This window comes from Microcebus murinus, chromosome 3 (assembly GCF_040939455.1).
Source record: "Microcebus murinus isolate Inina chromosome 3, M.murinus_Inina_mat1.0, whole genome shotgun sequence".
In the NCBI taxonomy this organism is placed as follows: domain Eukaryota; kingdom Metazoa; phylum Chordata; class Mammalia; order Primates; family Cheirogaleidae; genus Microcebus; species Microcebus murinus.
In genome coordinates, this window is record NC_134106.1 from 22,375,619 (window position 1) to 22,396,438 (window position 20,820).

Consider the following 20,820-nt stretch of genomic DNA (forward strand, 5'->3'; position numbering starts at 1 on the left):
GCGAGGTAGGCACATCCTCAGAGATAAGTTACTTGGCCAAAGTCACCAGACTAGTCTAGGGGTGAGACTCAGCAATCTGACCAAGGAAACAGGAATAGGTCTTTGCAGGCGCTTCTAGCATTATTAGAGCTTTTACTAAACTGTGGCCTCCTGTGACGCTCACCTGACAATTATCTTTACAAACTAAAATTTTTCCACGCCAGGAAGTCAGGCTGCAGCTGGGGAAACCTGTAGATCACACCAAAAGCTACCACTGTCCATCCCCAAAGACCCAGTGCTAAGGCATTGCAGAAAGTACAGTCCTCTTCCTCCCCCAGCCGCAGACTGCGTATTGGCCCCGGACTAACCTGACCAGGTCTGTCATGCAGGAGCCCACCACTACCACCGCCGCCACCTCCTCCTGCCACTGCCTCCTAGGTTCCCCAGACGCCGCCATAGCGCAAAAGTGGTGCTGCCCCCTGGGACGCTGACCTTTGCCCTTTGCCCGACCTCGTAACCAGAGACGCTGCTTCTACCCTTCCTAACGACGCGGGCCTTTCAGACGCCTACGCGGGTCGCCCACCTGAATGCCCGAAATCACCCACCCATCAACTGTCCCCTGTTCTTCCAGGAATAGTCTCCCTGTACAGCCTCACACGGCAGAACCCCCCTGATATTGCCAGACTCCGCTCTCCTCGACACTCACGAGGTAGACGCAGAGGGAGGAACTGTCAGGCACTGCCGGGACGCCCTTCCGAGTGCCTTTACTTGGCGCGGCGCGGGGGCGCGCACGCCGCCCAGCTCGTGGGCCGCCGAGGGGGCGGGGCGGGACGTCCTGGGAGCGCGCACGCATCCGGCCCGCGGCGCGCGCGCAGGTGGGTGCGTCGGTCGGGGGCGCGCTCGGGTAACCTGTACCCTGCGTAGTCGCCGGTTACCGATCGGACTAAGTTCCAGGTACCTGGACTGGGGCTGGTGCGGGGAGGTTGGATCCTGAGTCGCACAGGTGGCGCTAAAAACCGTGGTTTAAATATGGCCAGAGGGGTCCCTTCCTCTTCCTATAGAGAAGGCCCCCCCGTTCCAAAGATGCCCTTCTCACCCCCCTCACGTTGGTCTCCTCAAGAACGAGCCCCTGAGGCTTCTCTTTCTGCATATGTGGCCCGTCCTCTGCTCCCTGAGTAAACCCAGAAGGTTAATCAACCCTCCTTGTCGCTTGACGAGGGGATCATACAATTTAGGAGAAGGAAGAATGCCCCGTTTTAGAGGTTCCCTAGAGTGGGGTGGGCGTTCTTTGGGTCTGAGCTGACTTGTTTTTCTTGATCGTTGCCCCTTGGAGAAATTGCTTCTCCAGTGTAACTTCCCTCGTGCGCTGTATGACGTAGACATGATGCAGAAGGATGCCATCCCTTTCCGTTCCATGACGTCAGCAGGGCACATGTTTCCTCTGTGTTTGTCATCTCATTTTAATTGCAAGAACCTAGACAGTCCGTTAGACGTCTTTTGTAGTCCCCAGGCTTCCCATCAAAGGACCTTATGTGGCCCTATTTTTGGGACATCAGACTCTTGTAAAAATTGTAATTTTGCATTTTCCTTCTGCAGTACGTCAAAATCAGGAAATACAAATTGCAGAACTAGCATTTGTGTCTGGAATCTATTATAGTGCTGCCATATGTAAAAGTTACTACGGGGGTGTGATCCCCGTTCACGTACCCGGCTCAGTGTACCAAAGGACCATTATCTTTGGCCATTCAGTGACTTCTAATTTTGGAGTCAGTCTATTTGTTCCTTTTTCTTAGAGAAGTCACACCTCCTCATAGTTGAAACAGATTATAATGCTGCAGGAAATCTTACACTGTCAAAAAATAGTATTTATGGTTGTTTTGGAAATAAAGAAATTCATTCCCTCAGGTGTCATCCTAAAATCATGACAGTGGCTAAGTTGGAATATGTCGTTGTCACCTATAGTATGGTTTGGCTTCTGGAGCAGGTTTGCTCTCTTTAGCATTTGACCAGGGAATCACTCAGGCCAGCTTCTGCAGTAGATGTTTCTAACTGCAAAGCAATTATTCCTTTAAACTCATGATTTTTTGTCTGTTCAAAATTTACAAGATGTATGCTTTAAAAAAATCACCCTGATGGTTTTCTCTTTAGTGCTTGAATTTATCAATGTTTATTTGAGATGAAGATGGGTATAGTCGATTTTGGGCTTTTCCAATTTGAATTTCAATTCTAAATTTGAATTCTGATCCTTCTGCTTGTTAGGCTTATGACTTTGAACAAGTGACTTTGTTTTGCTGAGCTTTAGTTTTCTTATCCATAAAATGGGAACAATTATTGTTCTCAGGGAACAATTGGGGGAAGTAAATGAAATGACAAATAGAGGTTAGTAATATAGTGCCTAATAGTGAGTAGATGTTTAGAATGTGTTGGTTCTGTTTCCCTTTGTTGTAGAAATGAGAGGTAAAATAATAGTGAGCACTGGGGAAAAAACACCGAATAATTTTGTAATGTAGGTGAGACCCTTTTGCTTTTTTCCAAGATGAGTATGTATGTGTTTTGCATATGATCTAGATAAGCATCCCTTCAAGCACTGTGACATCAGTGGACAGAAATAAAGGCGGAAATGTTGTAGGAAAGGAAAAAAATTAGGTTTCAAAATGATGATACAGATTAGTAAACTGTTCAAAGTCAAATTATAGTAGTTATCCATATCATCTGAAAATGGGAATTAAAATACTTTCCTTGCTATCCTGGCTTGTGAAGATTAGCTGTAATAATGTATAGGAAGCTCCTTATTAGTGATAAAGTGTTATAAAAATGTACATGATTTTTATGATTGGTGGTACTGTGTGTTAGATGTTTATTTTTACTTTGTAAAAATAATAATGGGAGATCATCTGTTAAGTGGTTAGAAGAGGATCTTGTTTTATATTTGTAGAAAGGATGATTTTGGAATTGAAGTATAAAGTAAAAGGTTTTATCATCTTAAAGGTGCTTCTGGTGTCATCATTATATAGGGTCATAGTATTATTTTTTTTTGAAGATCACTGCAGTCTTTCCCTTTCTTACCAACTGAAATAATAAATTAAAACAGGTGCTACTTTTAACATTTATTTTAGCAGGGACTTGTAAGTTCTCCTGTGGTATAATGTATGAAAAGTAGAATCAGAACGTCACTTTCTTGTAACTTGCTGGAAATTAATTTGCTTTTGATGTGGGATTCTTTAAGATTGAGAAAGAAAATGATGATTTGAATTGACTTACATCTGAAAGTAGAGGCTTTCATTTAGAAATCTATTAAGAGGAATTAATGTACTCCCTCCTCAACCCCATGAGTTTCCAAGTAATTTAGATATGATTTATTTTTTTATTTATTTATTTTTTTTTTTTGAGACAGAGTCTCACTTTGTTGTCCAGGCTAGAGTGAGTGCCGTGGCGTCAGCCTAGCTCACAGCAACCTCAAACTCCTGGGCTCAAGCGATCCTCCTGCCTCAGCCTCCCGAGTTGCTGGGACTGCAGGCATGCGCCACCATGCCCGGCTAATTTTTTATATATATATCAGTTGGCCAATTAATTTCTTTCTATTTATAGTAGAGACGGGGTCTCGCTCTTGCTCAGGCTGGTTTTGAACTCCTGACCTTGAGCAATCCGCCCGCCTCGGCCTCCCAAGAGCTAGGATTACAGGCGTGAGCCACAGCGCCCGGCCTGGATATGATTTATTAGTTCTACTTTTGTATTATTAAGTGTAAGAACTTCTTGGTGCCTTAAAGTGAAAGACTTTATGATCCATCTTAGTCTGTGTTGCTTAGTATCTGGATAGGTGTATGTTTTCATGATTTAATTGTTCAAGTAGCTTTTTGCTATATTCCTCAGATTTTGCTGCAGCTATTCCCCTACCAAATTTTTTGAGGGCATATTATCTTCTCTGCATACCAAAATATTACTCTAACTCTTGTTCTCTTATTTATTTATTAAAAAATGGTTTTTGAATGCTTACTATGTGCCAGGTACTTTTGTTAAACCCTAGTGATTAAAGACATTGTCCTTACTGGGGAGAGATCACATAAGCAGGTAGTTATAATACACTGTGGAGGGCCAGTTATTAAGAGAGGTATATCAGCAATAAATAATTTCTAGTAAGTAACAATTGCAAGCAAGTTATATGCTTGTTCTAGAGTTTTATATGGTATTATCAATCAAGTTCTTACTCTTTGTGGGGCCACAGAAAGAGAGATTCTTAACCCAGTGGTGTGTGTGTTTTGTGTCATGATGGTGGGGAGAGGGTTGTTAGCAAAGGCTCCTTGGCCTCAACTAAAGTAAAACAAACCAGTTGTAAGATAGATTCGGACAGCTTTAAATAGAGTATGGCAGTGTAGAAATCAGCTTTGGGAGGGAGGAGGGAGTTGTATTTCAAGAGTTCCTTCTTTTCCTGAAAAGTGGTAGTGTATTCCATGTCCTGAGTAGCAGAGCAACAATGAGACGATTTCTTTTGGGGGATCTTTGGAAGTGGTTGCTCTGAAGATGGGAAATGAGGTATTTTATTCATGCAAGAGAAACTGTTGTTTGCTGCGCCAGTTTTCAGGAAGCTTGTTGTATCTAGTTCCTTTGTAAACTCTCATCACCTTTCTTTCCTTCTGCTTTCAGTGGTGATTTACAAATCAAGTTAAAATGTCCCCAGAAGTGGCCTTGAACCGAATTTCTCCAATGCTCTCCCCGTTTATATCTAGCGTGGTACGGAATGGAAAAGTGGGACTGGATGCTACAAACTGTTTGAGGATAACTGACTTGAAATCTGGGTATGTACCAGAATGAATTCAATGAATGTACCAGAACCAATTCAACCTTTACCTAATAATAAACATTCCTTACCAAACTTATAAAAAGTGAGCAGCAGCACAGAAGTTCATAAAGTCCTGATATCACATGTTGATTCAGTTGGTTTTGTACAATTCTTGACATTTTATGTTTCAAGTTATTTTATTTGTGTTGTGGGCCGTTGCTTTATGACCAGATTGTTCATGCCTTTTTTCTGGTTTGTCTCTTTGTGAACAGTGTGCCATGGGGGTTTTTAGTAAGTTGTTTTTCATTCACTGGCTTGTTTTCTTGTTGTATTTGCTAAAATCCAGCAACAAATATATTCTGAATCTTACATCATTTGGTAATCTCCCTTAATATGAAAATTACAATAATTAGCCAGAATGAGGCATTCCTCACAATGGGGTTGAAACTGTAAGCTGTCACACCTAGAAATGTTCCATTAAAAATAACCATTTTATTTTGAAATAAATTTAGATTTACAGAAGAGTTACAAAAATACAGGAAATTAATGTTTTTATAGTGTTAATTGTTCTACAGTCTTACTTGATTTTTGATACTTTTTCCATTAATGTCCTTTTTTTGGTCAAGGATCCAGTCTGGTATACAAATTGCATTTAGTTGTCAAGTCTCCTTAGTCTTCCCAACCTGTGAAAGTTCCTAAATCTTTGTTTATCATGACCTTGATACTTGCAAAGAGCACTGGCTAATTATTTTGTAAAATGTTCTTCTACATGGGCTTGTCTAATATTTTCTTTTCATTTGAGTGGGAAATGCATTTTTCCCCAAGAATACTACAGATGTGTTATTGTGCTATTCTCAATACATCAGATTAGAGAATATGTGATGTTCATGTGGCTTTTTACTGGTATATTAACTTTGATCACTTGGTTAAGATTTTGTCTGGCAGGTTTCTCCGCTTTAAAGTTAACTGATTTTCCATTTGTAATTAGTGTAAATACTATATGTTGTGTAATGATGCTTTGAGACTTTGCAGATATCCTATTTCTCATCATACTTTTGTCCACTGATTTCATCATCCATTGATGTTTCTTGCATGCAACTATTATTACTCTGGTGTTTGCGTAAGAGTGATGTTTCTATTTCCTTCATTCTTCCCACAGTTATTAATTTAAATTGTACTATAAGGAAGCATTGTCCTTCTCCCAAATTATTTATTTATGTCAATATAAATTTTTAGGGATTTATTTTATTCTATGGGTTATAATTCAGATACTATTATCATTTATTTTGTTGCTCAGTTCTAGGTTTTGACTTTGGGAGCTCTATCAAGTGGCTTTTGTGTCCTTTTGACATATCCCCACCATTTTTGAGGTCTTTCTTACTAGAAATGTTGCATTCTTTTTTTTTTTTTTTTGATATACAAGAAGTTTTATTGTACTAGGGGATTTATGGGAGACACAGGCTCTAGGTGCTGGGCCAAGGTGGCATGGGCTATGCTCAATGTACCCTCTCTGATGTGGTGCCCACTGATAAAACCACTGGCATGGATGTAGATGCAGCCAAGGATCCCACTGACCTTGTCCAGGGCCTTCTCCTAAAGACCTTGTCATGGCTCTGACAAGGGCAGCCAGCTTTGGGTTGAGTAGGGCTCCTTGGGCACACATTGTACCCACCACTGTATAGCCTGGTAAGTGTAGATAACAAAGGTGATGGCTTGGGTGCTGGCAGGCCAGATTCCTGGTGGTAGAGCTGCTCCTTCCAGGGGCATCCACCTTTTGCCAGTTCTACTATTTCCCCACTTGAGTCCACCTGGGATCACTGGGCCAGGGTCTCTTCCACCAAGGCACCAGGCTGAGCAACCTGGGCACTTAGGGTAGTGGTCAGTGGATATTGAGGCTGTCCTTCTTCCCACTGTTAGATCCCATTGTCCACTGTGTCTTCTTCCTGAAGTTCTTGTGCATCTTGTAATAGAGGATGCCCACCATGCTGTCCTCTTCAATATTGCCCAGCAACTGGGCCAGCAGCTTGTGCCTAAAGTACAGATAGGTGAGTCCCATACTGCTCACCTTGGTCTGCCATGGCTTCCCAGGGCACAGGGAACTCATGGTCTCTGTGAAAGATGTCTGATGATGAGCTAGTTGATGTCTCTGAGGGTCATATGTGCCATACACCTTTACTACAATGTCATATGATGTCCCATGAAGCCACCTTTTGGGGCTCCTATGTCCACACCATGGACATAGGACATAGACATGTCCTATGTCTGCATCTCCTGCATCTGGCAGGAGGTGAAGCAATGTGCATGCCAGCACCTTGTTGCAGTGGAAGGTGCGCTTGTGTATCTCCATTTGAGGTGGTGTGGTTGTTTAGAGGGTGGGATGGACTCTGGGCCAAGCACATGGTGCTGGGTTTAGAGGGGTGATGGTGGCAGCAAAAACAGTGGTTAGAGCAGAAATCTTGTATTCTTGATTCTCTTTTAGCTGTCCATGTAAGACTCTTTTGCCTGTTACAAATCTTGCTGTTTTTTGACTAAGCTAAAGACTTGAATATAAGGATATAGACTTATGTTCTTTAGTGGTAACATAAAGAAGACTAAGTTGGATACTTCTTTGGAGTGACAGGATGCTTTTTAAAAGATCTGGTATTATCTTCAACATCATTAATCAAATACTTTTGATCATTTACTATTTGGTAGTCATTTTTCTAGTGTTAGGCCCATATGGCTCCTTTTTATTGTTGAGGAAAAAGAATGTAACAGAAAGAACTCTGGTGGAGTTGATAGGAAGAAGGTTTTAATGTTCTTTACCACTTTGAATCTAAAAGTTAATTATACATATTAGAGGATTTATAAATAAATTGTCATCCTTAGTGTGGTTAGGGATTAGAAATTGACTTTTTAAATTTCTTTTACTGGTTTAGAATTTTGTACCATTTAGTCGAGCAGTAGGCCAGGTGCTTAGACAGGCTTCCTCAGCTTGTAAATGGTGATAGGAAGTGAGGATGATGAAATAGAGATTGTGTGTAAGATTCATTCAGTGTGAATTCAGCCCCAAATTCTTATAGACAAGTTAGATACAGATTGGGGCCTCCTAAATTACAAAATACTTTCTTTAAATGGACTTAATCTCTGATTGAAGTAATCAGGATCAGATCTCAGAGGGTATTTTCCAGTTGCCCTTACAGTAATTTGTGGCACACATAAAGCAGAGTGATACACTTCCTTTACTGTGCTCATTTCTTGTCACTTGGTTGCTTTGATTTTGATTTCCTCTTTCTGGGACCTTTAAATCAGTTAATTTTCTTCTAGGCCTGATAATAAAGATATTTTCAAATGGACCACAGGGTATTTCAGAGTAACTCTTCAGGTTTTGCCATACTTTCCTGTTTCTTTCCGTCTCTGATTTTTTGAAAAAATCTTTGCATTGTGCTCATTTCTCTTTTTCTGTATATTTTTGAAGGCCTAAAACTGTTGGTCTTAAGTTCCTTTGGCTCAATGTGATTATACCTAATCCCACATATTTTCTCTTCCTTTCCACCCTGGTTTTCTGGACCCAGCCTATCTTTCATTTTACTGCTAGGATCATACAAATTAAGGATTTTCTTCTTTTCTAGGAAAGAGTGAGCTTGGAGGAAAGAAGACATTTTAGGTGTGCATTGAGCATTTTAAGTATGTGTAACCAGAGGCAGTTTCCGTTTTCTCACTGGTTCTCAATTTCTTTATCCATAAAAAGAGCAATCAGATTAGCCGACTAAAATTTCTACAGGTCAAAAATCCTGTGAAAACAACCCAAATGTTCACCAATTGATGAATGGACAAACAAATGTGGTGTATCTACAAACAGAATATTATTCAACCATAAAAAGTAATGAAGTACTGATCATGCTATAACATGCATGAACCTTGAAAGCATTATGCTAAGTGAAAGAAGCTTATCACAAAAGGTCACATATTATATGATTTTATTTATATGAAATGTCCAGAATAGGCCAATCAATAAGAGACAGAAAGTAAATTAGTGGGTACCAGGGGCTTGGGGAATTAGAAGTGACTACTTGGATGTGGGCTTTCTTTTTGGGATGACAACAATATTGTAAAATTAGATTGTGGCGAAGGTTGTACAACTTTGTGAATAAACTAAAAATGACTAAATTGTGCACTTTAGGGTGAATTTTATGGTATGTGAATTATATCTCAATTAAGCTACCATTAAAAAAAAACACAGTCCAAGCCAGTAGCATGTGCGTATAGTCCCAGCTACTCAGGAGGCTTGCTTAAGCCCAGGAGTTCAAGGTCAGCTTGGGCAACATAGTGAGACCCATGTCTCTAAACAAATAAACAATAAACCAACCCATGAACCAGGGATTTTCTTTGGCCAGAATGGATAGAACATAGAAATAAGTCTTTCTTCTTTAGCATGTCATAAACATTCTTTTCAGAGATATTGAAGACCTGAGATTGGACTGATGACCAGTGGACTGGTGACTGGTTATGTAAGATGGTATTAACCTGAACTTCTTACTCCTTGCATCAGTATCCTGAAAGACCAGTTGGGTTCATTAACATAAAGTCACATTGGTTCTTTCCTGAAGATTCCCTTTTGGGTGCTCCCAAATTCCTGAATGTTTAGTTGAGTGTTTAAGTACAAATAGTGGATCTGATGATGAATTTGAAATGAATCCACTAGTCCTGGCTGTGTCTAGACTAAGTGTGCCTGAAAATTTTTTGTTTGTTTGTTTGTTTTTTAAGACAGAGTCTCACTCTGTTGCCCTGGCTAGAGTGCCATGGCATTAGCCTAGCTCACAGCAACCTCAAACTCCTGGGCTCAAGCAATCCTTCTGCCTCAGCCTCCCGAGTAGTTGAGATTACATGGTGGCATGTGCCACCATGCCCGGTTAATTTTTTCTATATGTTTTTAATCGGCCAATTAATTTCTTTCTATTTTTAGTAGAGATGGGGTCTCACTCTTGCCCAGGCTGGTTTCCAACTTCTGACCTTGAGGGATCCTCCCACCTCAGCCTCCCAGAGTGCTAGGATTACAGGCGTGAGCCACTGTGCCTGGCCTAAAAAATTTTTGAAATGGTATTTAATGACATTTAGTATTTATAGAATTTACTTTCTTTAGCTTTTAAAAAGGAATTAAAATGCCTCTACCTTAACAAAGTTACTCTGCATAAAATGATGTGAAAAGCCTTGTTAATCCAGAGCATTACTGATACCTTTTATGTAGTACTTGTCTGAAAGATTCATGAAAGTTCTTTAGAAGTTCATTAACAGTTCTTTTTTCAATCCATCAGTCAACCAAAGTGTGAATTCTACAAGTTTCTATAGCAAAAGTGTGGCAGAGTTAGGTAAAAGAATGACTTCTTGGTGTGTCACTTTTGGCATTTCCCTTTCTTTTAGATCTGCAGCAGTCCCAGTTATGAAACTTTACTAATTTCTAATTTCTGTTAACTCAAAGAGTTAACCATGTTTTATTATTAGGATGTAGTATACATAAAAAGTATAAAATGAGAAGATTAATTTTTAGAGATCACAAAAACCAATCTTGTTATTATACATAGGCATTTGCCCTTGAAGAGATGAGGTCCATATATCTATATTCTAGATCTGGCTCATAAAGGGAATAGATGGGCGAGAACTTACAGCAAGATTTTTTTTTTTAAATAGCAATTCATTTTTATTTTTATTAGGGTGCCTAGATTTTTCTACCTTACTTAAGACTGTGTGTATTTCTAAACTCCATTGCGAGGTATCAGTATCTTAAGGATAGAGCTCTTGTTTATTTTTATGCCTTCTTAAGATCTGTCAAGGGCCGTAGCTCATGCCTATTATCCTAGCACTTTGGGAGGCTGAGGCAGGAGAATTGCTTGAGGCCAGGCTAGGAATTGAAGACCAGGCTAGGAATTTGCAACCAGCCTGAGCAACATAGAGAGATCTCATCTCTACAAAAATAAAAGTAGCTAGGTGTGGTGGTGTGTGCCTGTAGTCCCAGCTACTTGGGAGGCTGAGGTGGGAAGATGGCTTGAGCCCAGGAGTTTGAGGTTGCAGTGGGCTATGATAAGGATACTGCACTCCAGCCTGGGCCAAATACTGAGACCCTATCTCCAAAAAGAAAAAAAAAAGGTCTATCATTGTACCTTTCACATGTAATGTAGTAAGTAGGGGTTGGATGAGTTAGGTATTTTCCTAGAGAGGTTGCTTGGTTTGGGGAGTCAGAGTAGTTTATTCTTGTGGCTTGGAAGGATGTTTATTGGCCTGGTAGTGTATTGCTTAAAAATTGTTATGCATAATTCTTTTTAATGACATTCTCTGACAAGTGAGTTGATGTTTTTGAAATTATAGTAACGTGTTACAGGAGTGGGTTTATTCTTCTAGGTAAAATATAGACTGAGATCTGGAGGGGCCAAATTATTAATTTTAGGGAATTATTCCATGAGCTTATTGAATGTTTATTAGTTCTCTGCTCTGTGTTAATTTGATCACAAGCATGTGCTTTGTGTAAGATGCCATATTTTGCCATTTTTAGTGATTTTTCTAATCTTGAAGATGTCTAAATGTCTGTTCAGCATTCTGGAATGATGCCTGGCAAACATAACAGGGAGCAAAGCAGAGAGTGCTTACTGCAACCTGTGGCAGCTGAGGCTTAATATCTTTTTTCAGTATATTGTGGTGACTCAACCTTACTGGCACATGGCTGTGTTTGGGGCATCTGCTGTGACATCTCATCCGCCCACAACTACCTATTGCATTTTTTGTCCATGTTCTGAATTTCATTACTTAGTTAAAAATAGATACTCAGTGTAAGTACTTGATTACTAAATAGACAGAACAATTTTAAAAGATGAGTGCTGTAAGCTTTGAAGATTGATCTCTGTTGGCTGCATGAGTTTCTCTAGCTGGCAGAAAGAACTTTTCTTTATTAGCTTGTGTCTGGAAGGAAGCTGCTGCCCTTGAGGCAATAGTTTAATTTTGAAGATGGGAAATTTTTAATAATTTAGTATCTAGTTATTCATTTGGCTTTTTAGGTTCAGTTTCTTTTCTGTACTCTTCGGTGATCTCATTCTCTTTTCTTCCTGTGTCTTCATACTTTATATGTTTATTATAATTTGTATCCCTAAACAACATATAGTATCATTTTGCATGTTTTAAAAGTTTATACAAACAATATACTACATATATTCACTGGCAACTTGCTTGTTTTGCTTAGTATTAAGTTAATGATGTTTATCTGTGTTGATACTTACAGAGCTGGTTCTCTCATTTGTACTACTACATATACTACTATTTCTTTGTATGACTATGCCCCCAATTTTTAATTCATTCTTCTACTGATGACTTTTATGTTGCTTAAGATATATATGTTTTTGGGAAAGAGTGCCATAATGAACATTCTCTCTCATACACACAAGAAGATATATGAGAATATTTTCTGGGGCAAAAATTTTCGAACTGGGTCTGTTTACCCATTAGTGGTTGTAAAATCAATTGAGTGAGTCATCCCTACATTTAAAAATGAATGAGAACAAAATGGAAACTCTCAGAATATGTCACACATAGTAAGAATAAGCACTATTTTGTGAATTTTCATTTTAGTTAAGTAAGTATGTGTATACTGGCTCATAATGAAAAATGTGTGTGTGATGATCAAAAAATTTTGAAAGTTACTCCTCAAGGGTATATTCCTAGAAATAGAATTGCTGGCTGTTAAGGTATATACATCTTCTATTTTATTAGATATTGCTAGATTATGTTAATATCAATTTCCTTCCACCAGAAATGAGAGTTCCCATTACTCAGTAGCCTTACCAATACTTGGTATTATTGTCAGACTTAAATTTTTGCCAAGATGATGAGGTATGAAATGGTATCTCATTATGGTTTTAACTTGTATTTCTTTGATTACTAGTGTGGTGAAGAGTCTTTTCACATGCTTATTGGCAATTCAGATTTCTTCTTTGGGGGATATCTTTTATCTTTTAAGTGGGTTGCATATTTCTGTAGATCTTTAAAGCATTCTTCATGTATTTTGGATACCGATCTTTTGGCAGTTGCATGTATTACAAATGTCTGCTCACAGTCTGTGGCTTATATTCTTATTTTGATACTACTGATGTCCAGGAGTTTTAATTTTAATGAAGTCAAACTCATCAGTATTTTCATTTTTAGATTTGTGTGCATGTGCATGAGAGAAAGAGAAAGGCAGAGTTTTAAGAAATTCTGGCTTATCTAGAAGTCATGTAGCTTCCTTTAAAAATTTTAAAGTTTTCCTTTCTTTTTTCTTGTTTTGGTCTTTAAATAGAAATTTATTTTTTCTATAAAATATAGGATGGGATAGCAATAAAGTTTCTTTTCCCCCCATATGGGTATTTGGTTGAGCCAGCATCATTTATTGAGAAGGCTATACTTTGTCCATGGATCTGCAATGCTACCTCTGTCTTTATGTCAAGTTATAATCACACGTGGACCTGTTCCTAGGCTCTGTTCTGGTTGATCTGCCTTATCCATGTGCCAATTCCATAATGTCTTAACTATTACAGCTTTGTGGAATGTCATGATGACTAGTAGGACAAATTTTCCCCATCCATCTTGTTCTATTTTTTAAAAAATTGTCTTGCTTAACCATATGTTCTAAATACTTTTTAATAATCTCATTTAAGTAGCTATATACTGTTCCATCAGGAAATATAACATTAATAATTCAGTTAAAGAGAAGCCTTTTTAATTTATTGAAAAAATGAAATAAAGGGAAACTGACCTGTTGAGGGGCTAATTGAGAATTGATGGTCAGGAAAGCTTTCTCTGAGGAAATGACATTTAAGTTGAATCATGAAAGATGAGAATACAGTAGTTACCCCTTATCCTTGAGGGATACATCCCAAGACCCCCAGCAAGACCCTCAGCACATGCCCCAAGCCACAGATAGTACTGATTACTGATCCTGATTACCATCAATAGGAACATGTTTTTGTTCAGTCTTCCATCCACAAATTGAATGCCTTTTCCATCTTAACTAAGCACTTATCACTGTGGCCATAATTTTTGCAGTTTGAGGTGCGATAGCAAAACTATTACAGATTTTGTTTTTCTTCTTCATAATTTCATGGATAGAAGATTCATTCTTACCATGGTTCTCAGCAACCTTAATATATGAATTTCTTTTTCCATATTAAGCTGAGAACTTTTACCTTTTCACTTAAAGGAAACACCTATGGCTTCTTTTTTGCATGTCTGAATTGCCAGCATCATTATTCTTGTGCTTTAGGGCTATTGTTAAGTAAAATAAGGGTTACTTGAACTTAAACATGGACATACTGTGACAGTGGATCTGATCACCAAGATGGCTAAGTGACTAACAGGAAGATAGTGTAGACAGCTACACTGAACAAGGTGATGTTTCATGTTCCAGGCAGGACAGAGCAAGATGGTGTGAGATTCTATTATGCTGCTCAGAATGGTGTGCAATTTAAAATTTATGAATTGTTTCTGGAATTTTCCATTTAGTATTTTTGGATTACAGTTGACCCAGGGTAACTGAATCCATGGAAAGCTAAACTAGATAAGTGGGGACTACTATACTTCAATGTGAACAGCTAGGGGCTTTGATGTAAAAAGGAAATAAATATCATGTGTGCAAGCAGGAGAAAGTTTTACATGTTCATGGATCTGCAACACTACTATGCTTGGAATGTGGTGAGAGAATGCAAGAAGGAAATGCAGTGAGATTCTAGAGGTAGTCAAGGGTCAGATAATGTGGAGCCTGGTGGACTATATTTGGAAGCTTGTGTTTTATTCTGGGTGGACCGAAAAGCTATTGAAGAATTTTAAGTAGCAGAGTGATATGATCTTATTTATACTTAAAAATAAAATCACAGGTTGTTATATGGAAAATGGCTTGTGCAGAGTAAGGTGTACTAGTTAACCATCCATTACAATGGACCAGGTGAGAGATGATGGAGTCTTAGAATATGGTGGTGTCAATGGAGATGGAAAGAAATGAATAGATTAATAAACTATTTAGAAGATAAAATCATGAGGATGTTGAATTTGATGTTTGAGAATGAATCAGGAATGACTTCCTATATTTTAGTTTAAGAGGGCAGATAATCAGTTGTGCCATTTGCTGAGATGGGGAAGATTGGTGAATGACTGTTTTAATTGGATTGCTTGCTCTTTAGGTCTGCCATTTTAGGCCTTCCTTTGCCTCATACTGTATTAAATCTCTTGTGTTCTTGTTTTACTTTCTTGCTTTGTTGGAGCATATACTCCAATAGTATCTTAAGAAAGGGAGTAAAAGACAAACTTTTTGAATTCTTGAAAATCAGAAAATGTCTTTATTCTAGTTTTATATTTGATTGATAATTTGAGCAGGTACAGAAGTCTAGGTTGCCAGTTATCTTCCCTTTGAATTTTGGAGGCCTTGATCTATAATCTTGGAGACCCCAAGACAACATACATATTGTTATAGTTTCATGGATGCAGTATCTTCACTTATTTCTGTAGGGATATTAGTTAATAGCTTTGAAAATTGTTCTGTACCTCACATTCTGTTTTGCTCTCTATCTTTTATATTGATGGCTTTCTTCAAACTGGTAATACTTGGCTGTCCAAGTCTTTTAAAGACTGAGGCTCAAAAATATGAATTTGAAGCCCCTTGTACACGAATAGGGTTGTCAACTACTGAGCTTCATTGTAGTGTGATCAGGAAGCAACCTGGTTTTTCTACTGGGTGATTGTCAGTTTCATCATCTGGAGGTCTTTCTCTGGGGCTATAAAATAAATGTGCCCATATGGATGCATATATTCTTGTGTATCAGCAAAATTCCAATTATTGAGCCAAAGAGTATGTAAATTTTAAGACTTTTGATGTATTTAATATATTAGTGTATTATATATTTATATGTAAGGATATATAAATATACATATAATTATATATTTTTTCAGAAATATGTTATTAATTTACACTCCCACTAGCAGTATATGAGATTGCCAATTCCTCTACAATCTTGATAATATCATGTCAGTATTATAAATTTTGTAAGATTACTTGCTAATTCAATACATGGAAATGGTATTTAATTGCTCTTTTATTTTGCCTTATTGGTGTATATGTGTGTGTATGTGTGTATGTATTACCAATTCATGCCATGTGTCCATTTATCTGGTGAGGTATTTGTCTTTTTCTTATTAATTTATAAAGCTCTTTATATGTTATGAAGGTTAACCCTTTGTCATAATGTATTGCAGATGTTTTTTCTTAGGTTTTCAATGTCTTTCAATTAAATCAATTTATTTAATATGCAGAAGCTCTTAAATATTTTTCATTTTTGAAAAAGTAATAAATGTACAGCATTTTAAAAAATATATGAAGGAGTGAGAAGTAGACAGTAAGTCTCCTGCCTACTCCGTTCCCTAATTTTCCTTTCAGAGGCAACTATTATTACCAATTTCTTTTATTTCCTTCTGGAGGTTTTCTTTGTATATGTAAGCCTTTTTTTTTCATTTATATATAAGCAGTAGCCATAGTAGATTATTATAATAGTAATGGCTCCCAATATATCTTGCCCCCCCTTTATCTATTCTCCTTTGAACATAAATTTGTCATTCATTTGATCAAGAGGCAGAATCTGTTTCTTGAATCAGGATTGGCATTGTGACTTGATTTTACCAATAGGATGTGGTGAAAGTTATGTGTGACTTCTGAGTCTAGGCCTTTAGAGGCCTTGCAATTCCATTTCACTCTCTTGGAATACCATCTTCACCATGTGCAGGGGTTTCCTGGTCTAGTCTCATTGAGAGTGTATGGCCCATACAGCCCATCTACACTCAGCCCAGAGCCAGTCTATCAGCTGAATGCAGCAGCTTGAGTGAGTCAAGGGGAGATCAGCAGAACTGACCAACCAATCCGCAGATTGATGAGAAATAATAAATTTTCCTAAGCCACTGTGTTTTGGGGTAGTTTGTTGTCCAGAAATAGATAATTGCTGTAGTATCATATTATATGTTTATGTTAACAGTTTATTTTGAGGATTGTCCACATTAGTATGTACAGAGTGGTTGCCTCTATTTTCATGACTGCATAATATTCCAGTGCATGTATGTACTATAATAGATTATTATTGATATTTAATTTGTATCCTACCTTTTGCTATAAGATGGGGTTGTAAAGAATCTCCTTTTACTTATTCATTTATTTATTAGAGACAGGATCTTGCTCTGTTTCCCAGGCTAGAGTGCAGTGGTGTGTTCATAGTTTACTGCAGCCTCAAACTCCTGGGCCCCAGCCATCCTTCTGCCTCAGCCTCCCCAGTAGCTAGGACTATAGGCATGCACCACCACACCTGGCTAATTTTTAAATTTTTTGTAGAGATGGGGTCTCACTGTGTTGCCCAGGCTGGTCTTGAACTCCTGGCCTCAAGTAATCCTCTTGCTTTGGCCTCCAAAAGTGCTGGAGTTACAGATGTGAGCCACTGTGCCCGACCCTACATTTATTTTTAATATGCAAAAAAATTTTTACTTTTTATGTTGTCAAATCTATTTCCTTTGTGTATTCTTTTAACATTTTACATAATTAATATCTTTCTGACTTTGAAACCACCTGTATTTTCTTCTGTTATTGTTTCATTTTTACCTGAAAGTAATTGATGGGAATTTATTTTGGTATGTAATACGATATGGAAATGGGGTTTCATTATTTTTCTAAATAATTATCTAGTTGTCCCAGCACCATTTATAATCTAAATCCTTTACTAATTCACTTTTTTGAAATGCCATCTTATATTCTAAATTCTTATATTTATTTTCAACTTTCTTTTCAGTAATCTTTATATATTTGCCTGTGCGATTACATAGCATTTTGGTTATTGTAGCTTTATAATAGGTTTGAATATTTGTGGTCTCACCTGCTAGGAGTTTGATTGGCATTGGATAAAACTTTTATATTTATTTGGAGAGAATGGACATTTTTGCAATAGGGATCAGCCAACTTTCTGTAAAGGGTCAGATAGTAAATATTTTAGGCATGCTAGCCTTACAGTCTATGTTGCAACTACTCAGTTCTGGCATGGTAGCAAGAAATATATGACAATACACAAATGAATGACTGTGGCTATGTTCCAGCAAAACTTTACAAAAACAGATGATTGGCCTGTGGGTTGTAGTTTCACAATATTGAAATACTTACTGTGTAATGTAGAGTATACCTCTTTAGGAATATGGTCAATCTAGAGATTTATGTCCACAGTTATGAATGTAAATAAAGGTTTGTGTTTTCTTTATTTTGTTCCTACATGTTTACTGTTAACATTTTTACTGGGTGTTTTATGTTTTGGCTGCTATTGTGTAGAAATTCTGAGTTGTTTATTGGCAAATATCAAAGCCAGTGCAGATGTGAGATTGAAGTAGAATCAGAAGATATGTTGGAAAATTTAATAATTCAGTAGTTCAAACAATCTTTTATCAGGATTCTTAAGAATACTTTAGATGAGTTTGGAGAAAGGAAAAAATAGCCAGCACCAGAAGAGCTACAGGAAGAATTGGGGCAGGGTCACGGGTAGGCATAAGGTAGAAGTTGAGTCAGGCAGGAGCAGAACAGTGAGCCATCTTTAGAGATGTTGTGTGGGAGCATGATGTAGTGGTAAGCATGTGGGTTGTTCAGTCAGTGAGGTCTAAGTTTGAATCCCAATTCTACTGCCTAATAGCTTAATGACCTTTGATAAGTTACATAACCTTTCTGTGCTTCATTTTTCTCTTAAATGGGGATGATATTAAAGACTATTGAATAGTTATAGGGATGAATTGAGATAACTCATATAAAACACTTAGAATAGTGCTTAGTCATAATCATATAATATTAATGATTTTATTTTACTATATTGTTGTTGTTAGCAGTTGGTAGAATCACACTGTCATTTCAGAATCAGGTACTCTGTAAAGAGTGAGTGTCCATGCAAACAGTATAACAGTAGCTGTCAAATAAGACTCAGGCAAGCAGAGCAAAATAGGAGCTCACACATATGTAACACAAGCCAGAAAAATCATGTAGAGAAATAGATAGGAAATTCAGAGATTTTTCTTTCTGGGATAACTTTCTATCCTGTCCATTGCTTTTTGGAGATCCGTGGAAGCAGAAAAAAATATCAGTGCGGCTAACTTAGATCATGCAGGTGGATATATTATAATATAGAATATTTGATTTGGTTGAAATGCCAACTTTTTTAGCAGACAGAACCCAGATTTTTAGCAGATAGAACTTTTTTAGCAGACAGAACCCAACAGTTCTAACAGTCATGAGAGATTGAACACTTGTTTTGAGGAGATACATGTAACAATTCTTACCAGAGGATTGAGGAAGCCTCTTAATATAGTATGCAGATGAGAGTAAGGAGTTCTGTCTGAAGATGAAGGGCACAGAGGTGGGCAGTTGAGCTCTGCTAGTGTGGGCAGTGGGTGGGGTCATAGATAGTACAAGGCAGAATTTTGGCTGGAGCTAAGGGTGCTTATCTAGGTACCAGAGCATCTGGAAGCTCAGTGAACAGTGTGCATGGCGTTGATATTTTGAGTGTTTTACTAAGTGCAAGTTATCTTTCAGGATATTTCTTGAACTTTTTTAATGAGAAGAAACATAGGTTCTCCTTACTACTTATGTTTCAGCCCATACTCTTTTCTTCCCTAGATCTTTACTCTGGGTAACAGCCTCTCTAGGCTTCTTCTGATTATAATAGTATAATACAGTAATATAAATAATTTTAATTAAACAATTTATAGGCCTTTTAACATTTCGAAGTGCCATTACATATGATCTTTTATATTTTGTACTTAGGATTTTAAGTGGTAGTATTGACCTTGACCCAGTGAACTCTGAAATCACTTTAGGAACCTTTTTTTAGGATTCCAGAGTCTGTGGTAGTAAGTGCCAGGATAATTCTGGATCTGGGATTTTAGGTGGTTCTGAATCTTGGGCTTTTCATGTCCTACAATGTCTTTATTTTAGGATGACTTCATTGATATGGAGGCTGGGATAGGGAAAGAGGTGAAGGGAGGTAGCCAGTCTAATGTGTAAAGGAAAGGGGGTAGAAAAATCATCTAATGTATTCCTGGCTCTACTTCACTTTGTTCAAGAGGGCCAAAAAAAATCACTACTACTAGTTGTTTTTTGTCCCCTCTATGGTGTACAATTTCAAGGTAGTAATTTTGGGTTAGTTTTTGTTTTAGTAGGATGACAAATTTGCAAAGTTCCTTGACTTTAGAAAATAGATGAGGTTTTTTTTTAGTACATATTAATACACACATAAATTTGTTTTAGGGCTCCAAATTAATTATTGTTGTGGTATCACTTATATGTTAGAAGGCTCCCTATGCTCATGTAAAAATGTAAAACAGTCCCCTTTTTAGCTTCCATGTTGCTTGAGAAATAATTTTGTAACCTTCCTTCTCAGGGCCACATTTCCTGAGTAATTTCGTTATCTTTCTAATGGCATGTTATGAAATAAGTTTATCCCACTGACCTTGCTTCTCTTGACTTTTTGAAAAATATATCTTTTTGTTTTCTAAAAGGTTTTTATCTCAACCTTTGCTCTTACCAATTTATTGATAATGAGTCTTGAATTAAGTGGAAGTTTTGGAGAACATTTTGATGTTCCACTTTTAAGTAAGTGGATAGTTTTTTTTCAGCTATGGACTCCTAAGACTTTTTCATTTAAAAAGCATTATTTTTAAATTTTTTTGGTTCAGTCATTTATTAACATGTATGTTCAATTTTGATCTTAGCACATACTTTTTTTAATGTGGTAGAATATACATACCATAAAATTTATCATTTTAACCTTTTGTAAGTGAACAGTTCCCTGGCATTAAGTACATTCACAAATGTGGCGTTTAGAGTGCCAAGCTAGAGTAGCATTGATCAGGACTGAATGGCAAGAAGGTAGACTCAGCCTATAGGATAACAGGTATGGAATGATTGTATTTATGTAAGAAAGTCCTTTTTTATATATGTATATGTAAATCTAGATGTACAGAGAAAGATTTGGAAGCATCTTTAACAAATTCATTATAGCAGTTAACTC

The 20,820-nt window shown here is 37.5% G+C and overlaps 2 protein-coding genes and 1 pseudogene across 4 annotated transcripts in view; 1 reads left to right on the forward strand and 2 right to left on the reverse strand.

The window, feature by feature from the left end:
• Window positions 1-704, reverse strand: part of RBKS (ribokinase) — an 84,822-nt gene extending 84,118 nt beyond the window's left edge. The window contains exon 1 of one of the 2 annotated variants that reach the window (XM_076000640.1): window positions 348-704. In XM_076000640.1, coding sequence (XP_075856755.1) covers window positions 348-436 — 89 coding nt within the window. In that variant the 5' untranslated portion in view covers window positions 437-704. The remainder of the gene's footprint in view (window positions 1-347) is intronic. The other variant, XM_020288631.2, reaches the window with a different exon arrangement.
• Window positions 705-791: 87 nt separating this feature from the next.
• BABAM2 (BRISC and BRCA1 A complex member 2) overlaps window positions 792-20,820 on the forward strand; it is a 398,861-nt gene continuing 378,832 nt past the window's right edge. Inside the window, exons 1-2 of one of the 2 annotated variants that reach the window (XM_012788308.2) lie at window positions 792-933; window positions 4,621-4,772. In XM_012788308.2, the coding sequence (XP_012643762.1) occupies window positions 4,645-4,772 (128 nt within the window). In that variant the 5' untranslated portion in view covers window positions 792-933; window positions 4,621-4,644. The remainder of the gene's footprint in view (window positions 934-4,620; window positions 4,773-20,820) is intronic. The other variant, XM_076000639.1, reaches the window with a different exon arrangement.
• Window positions 6,185-6,740, reverse strand: LOC142870000 (MYG1 exonuclease pseudogene; annotated as a pseudogene).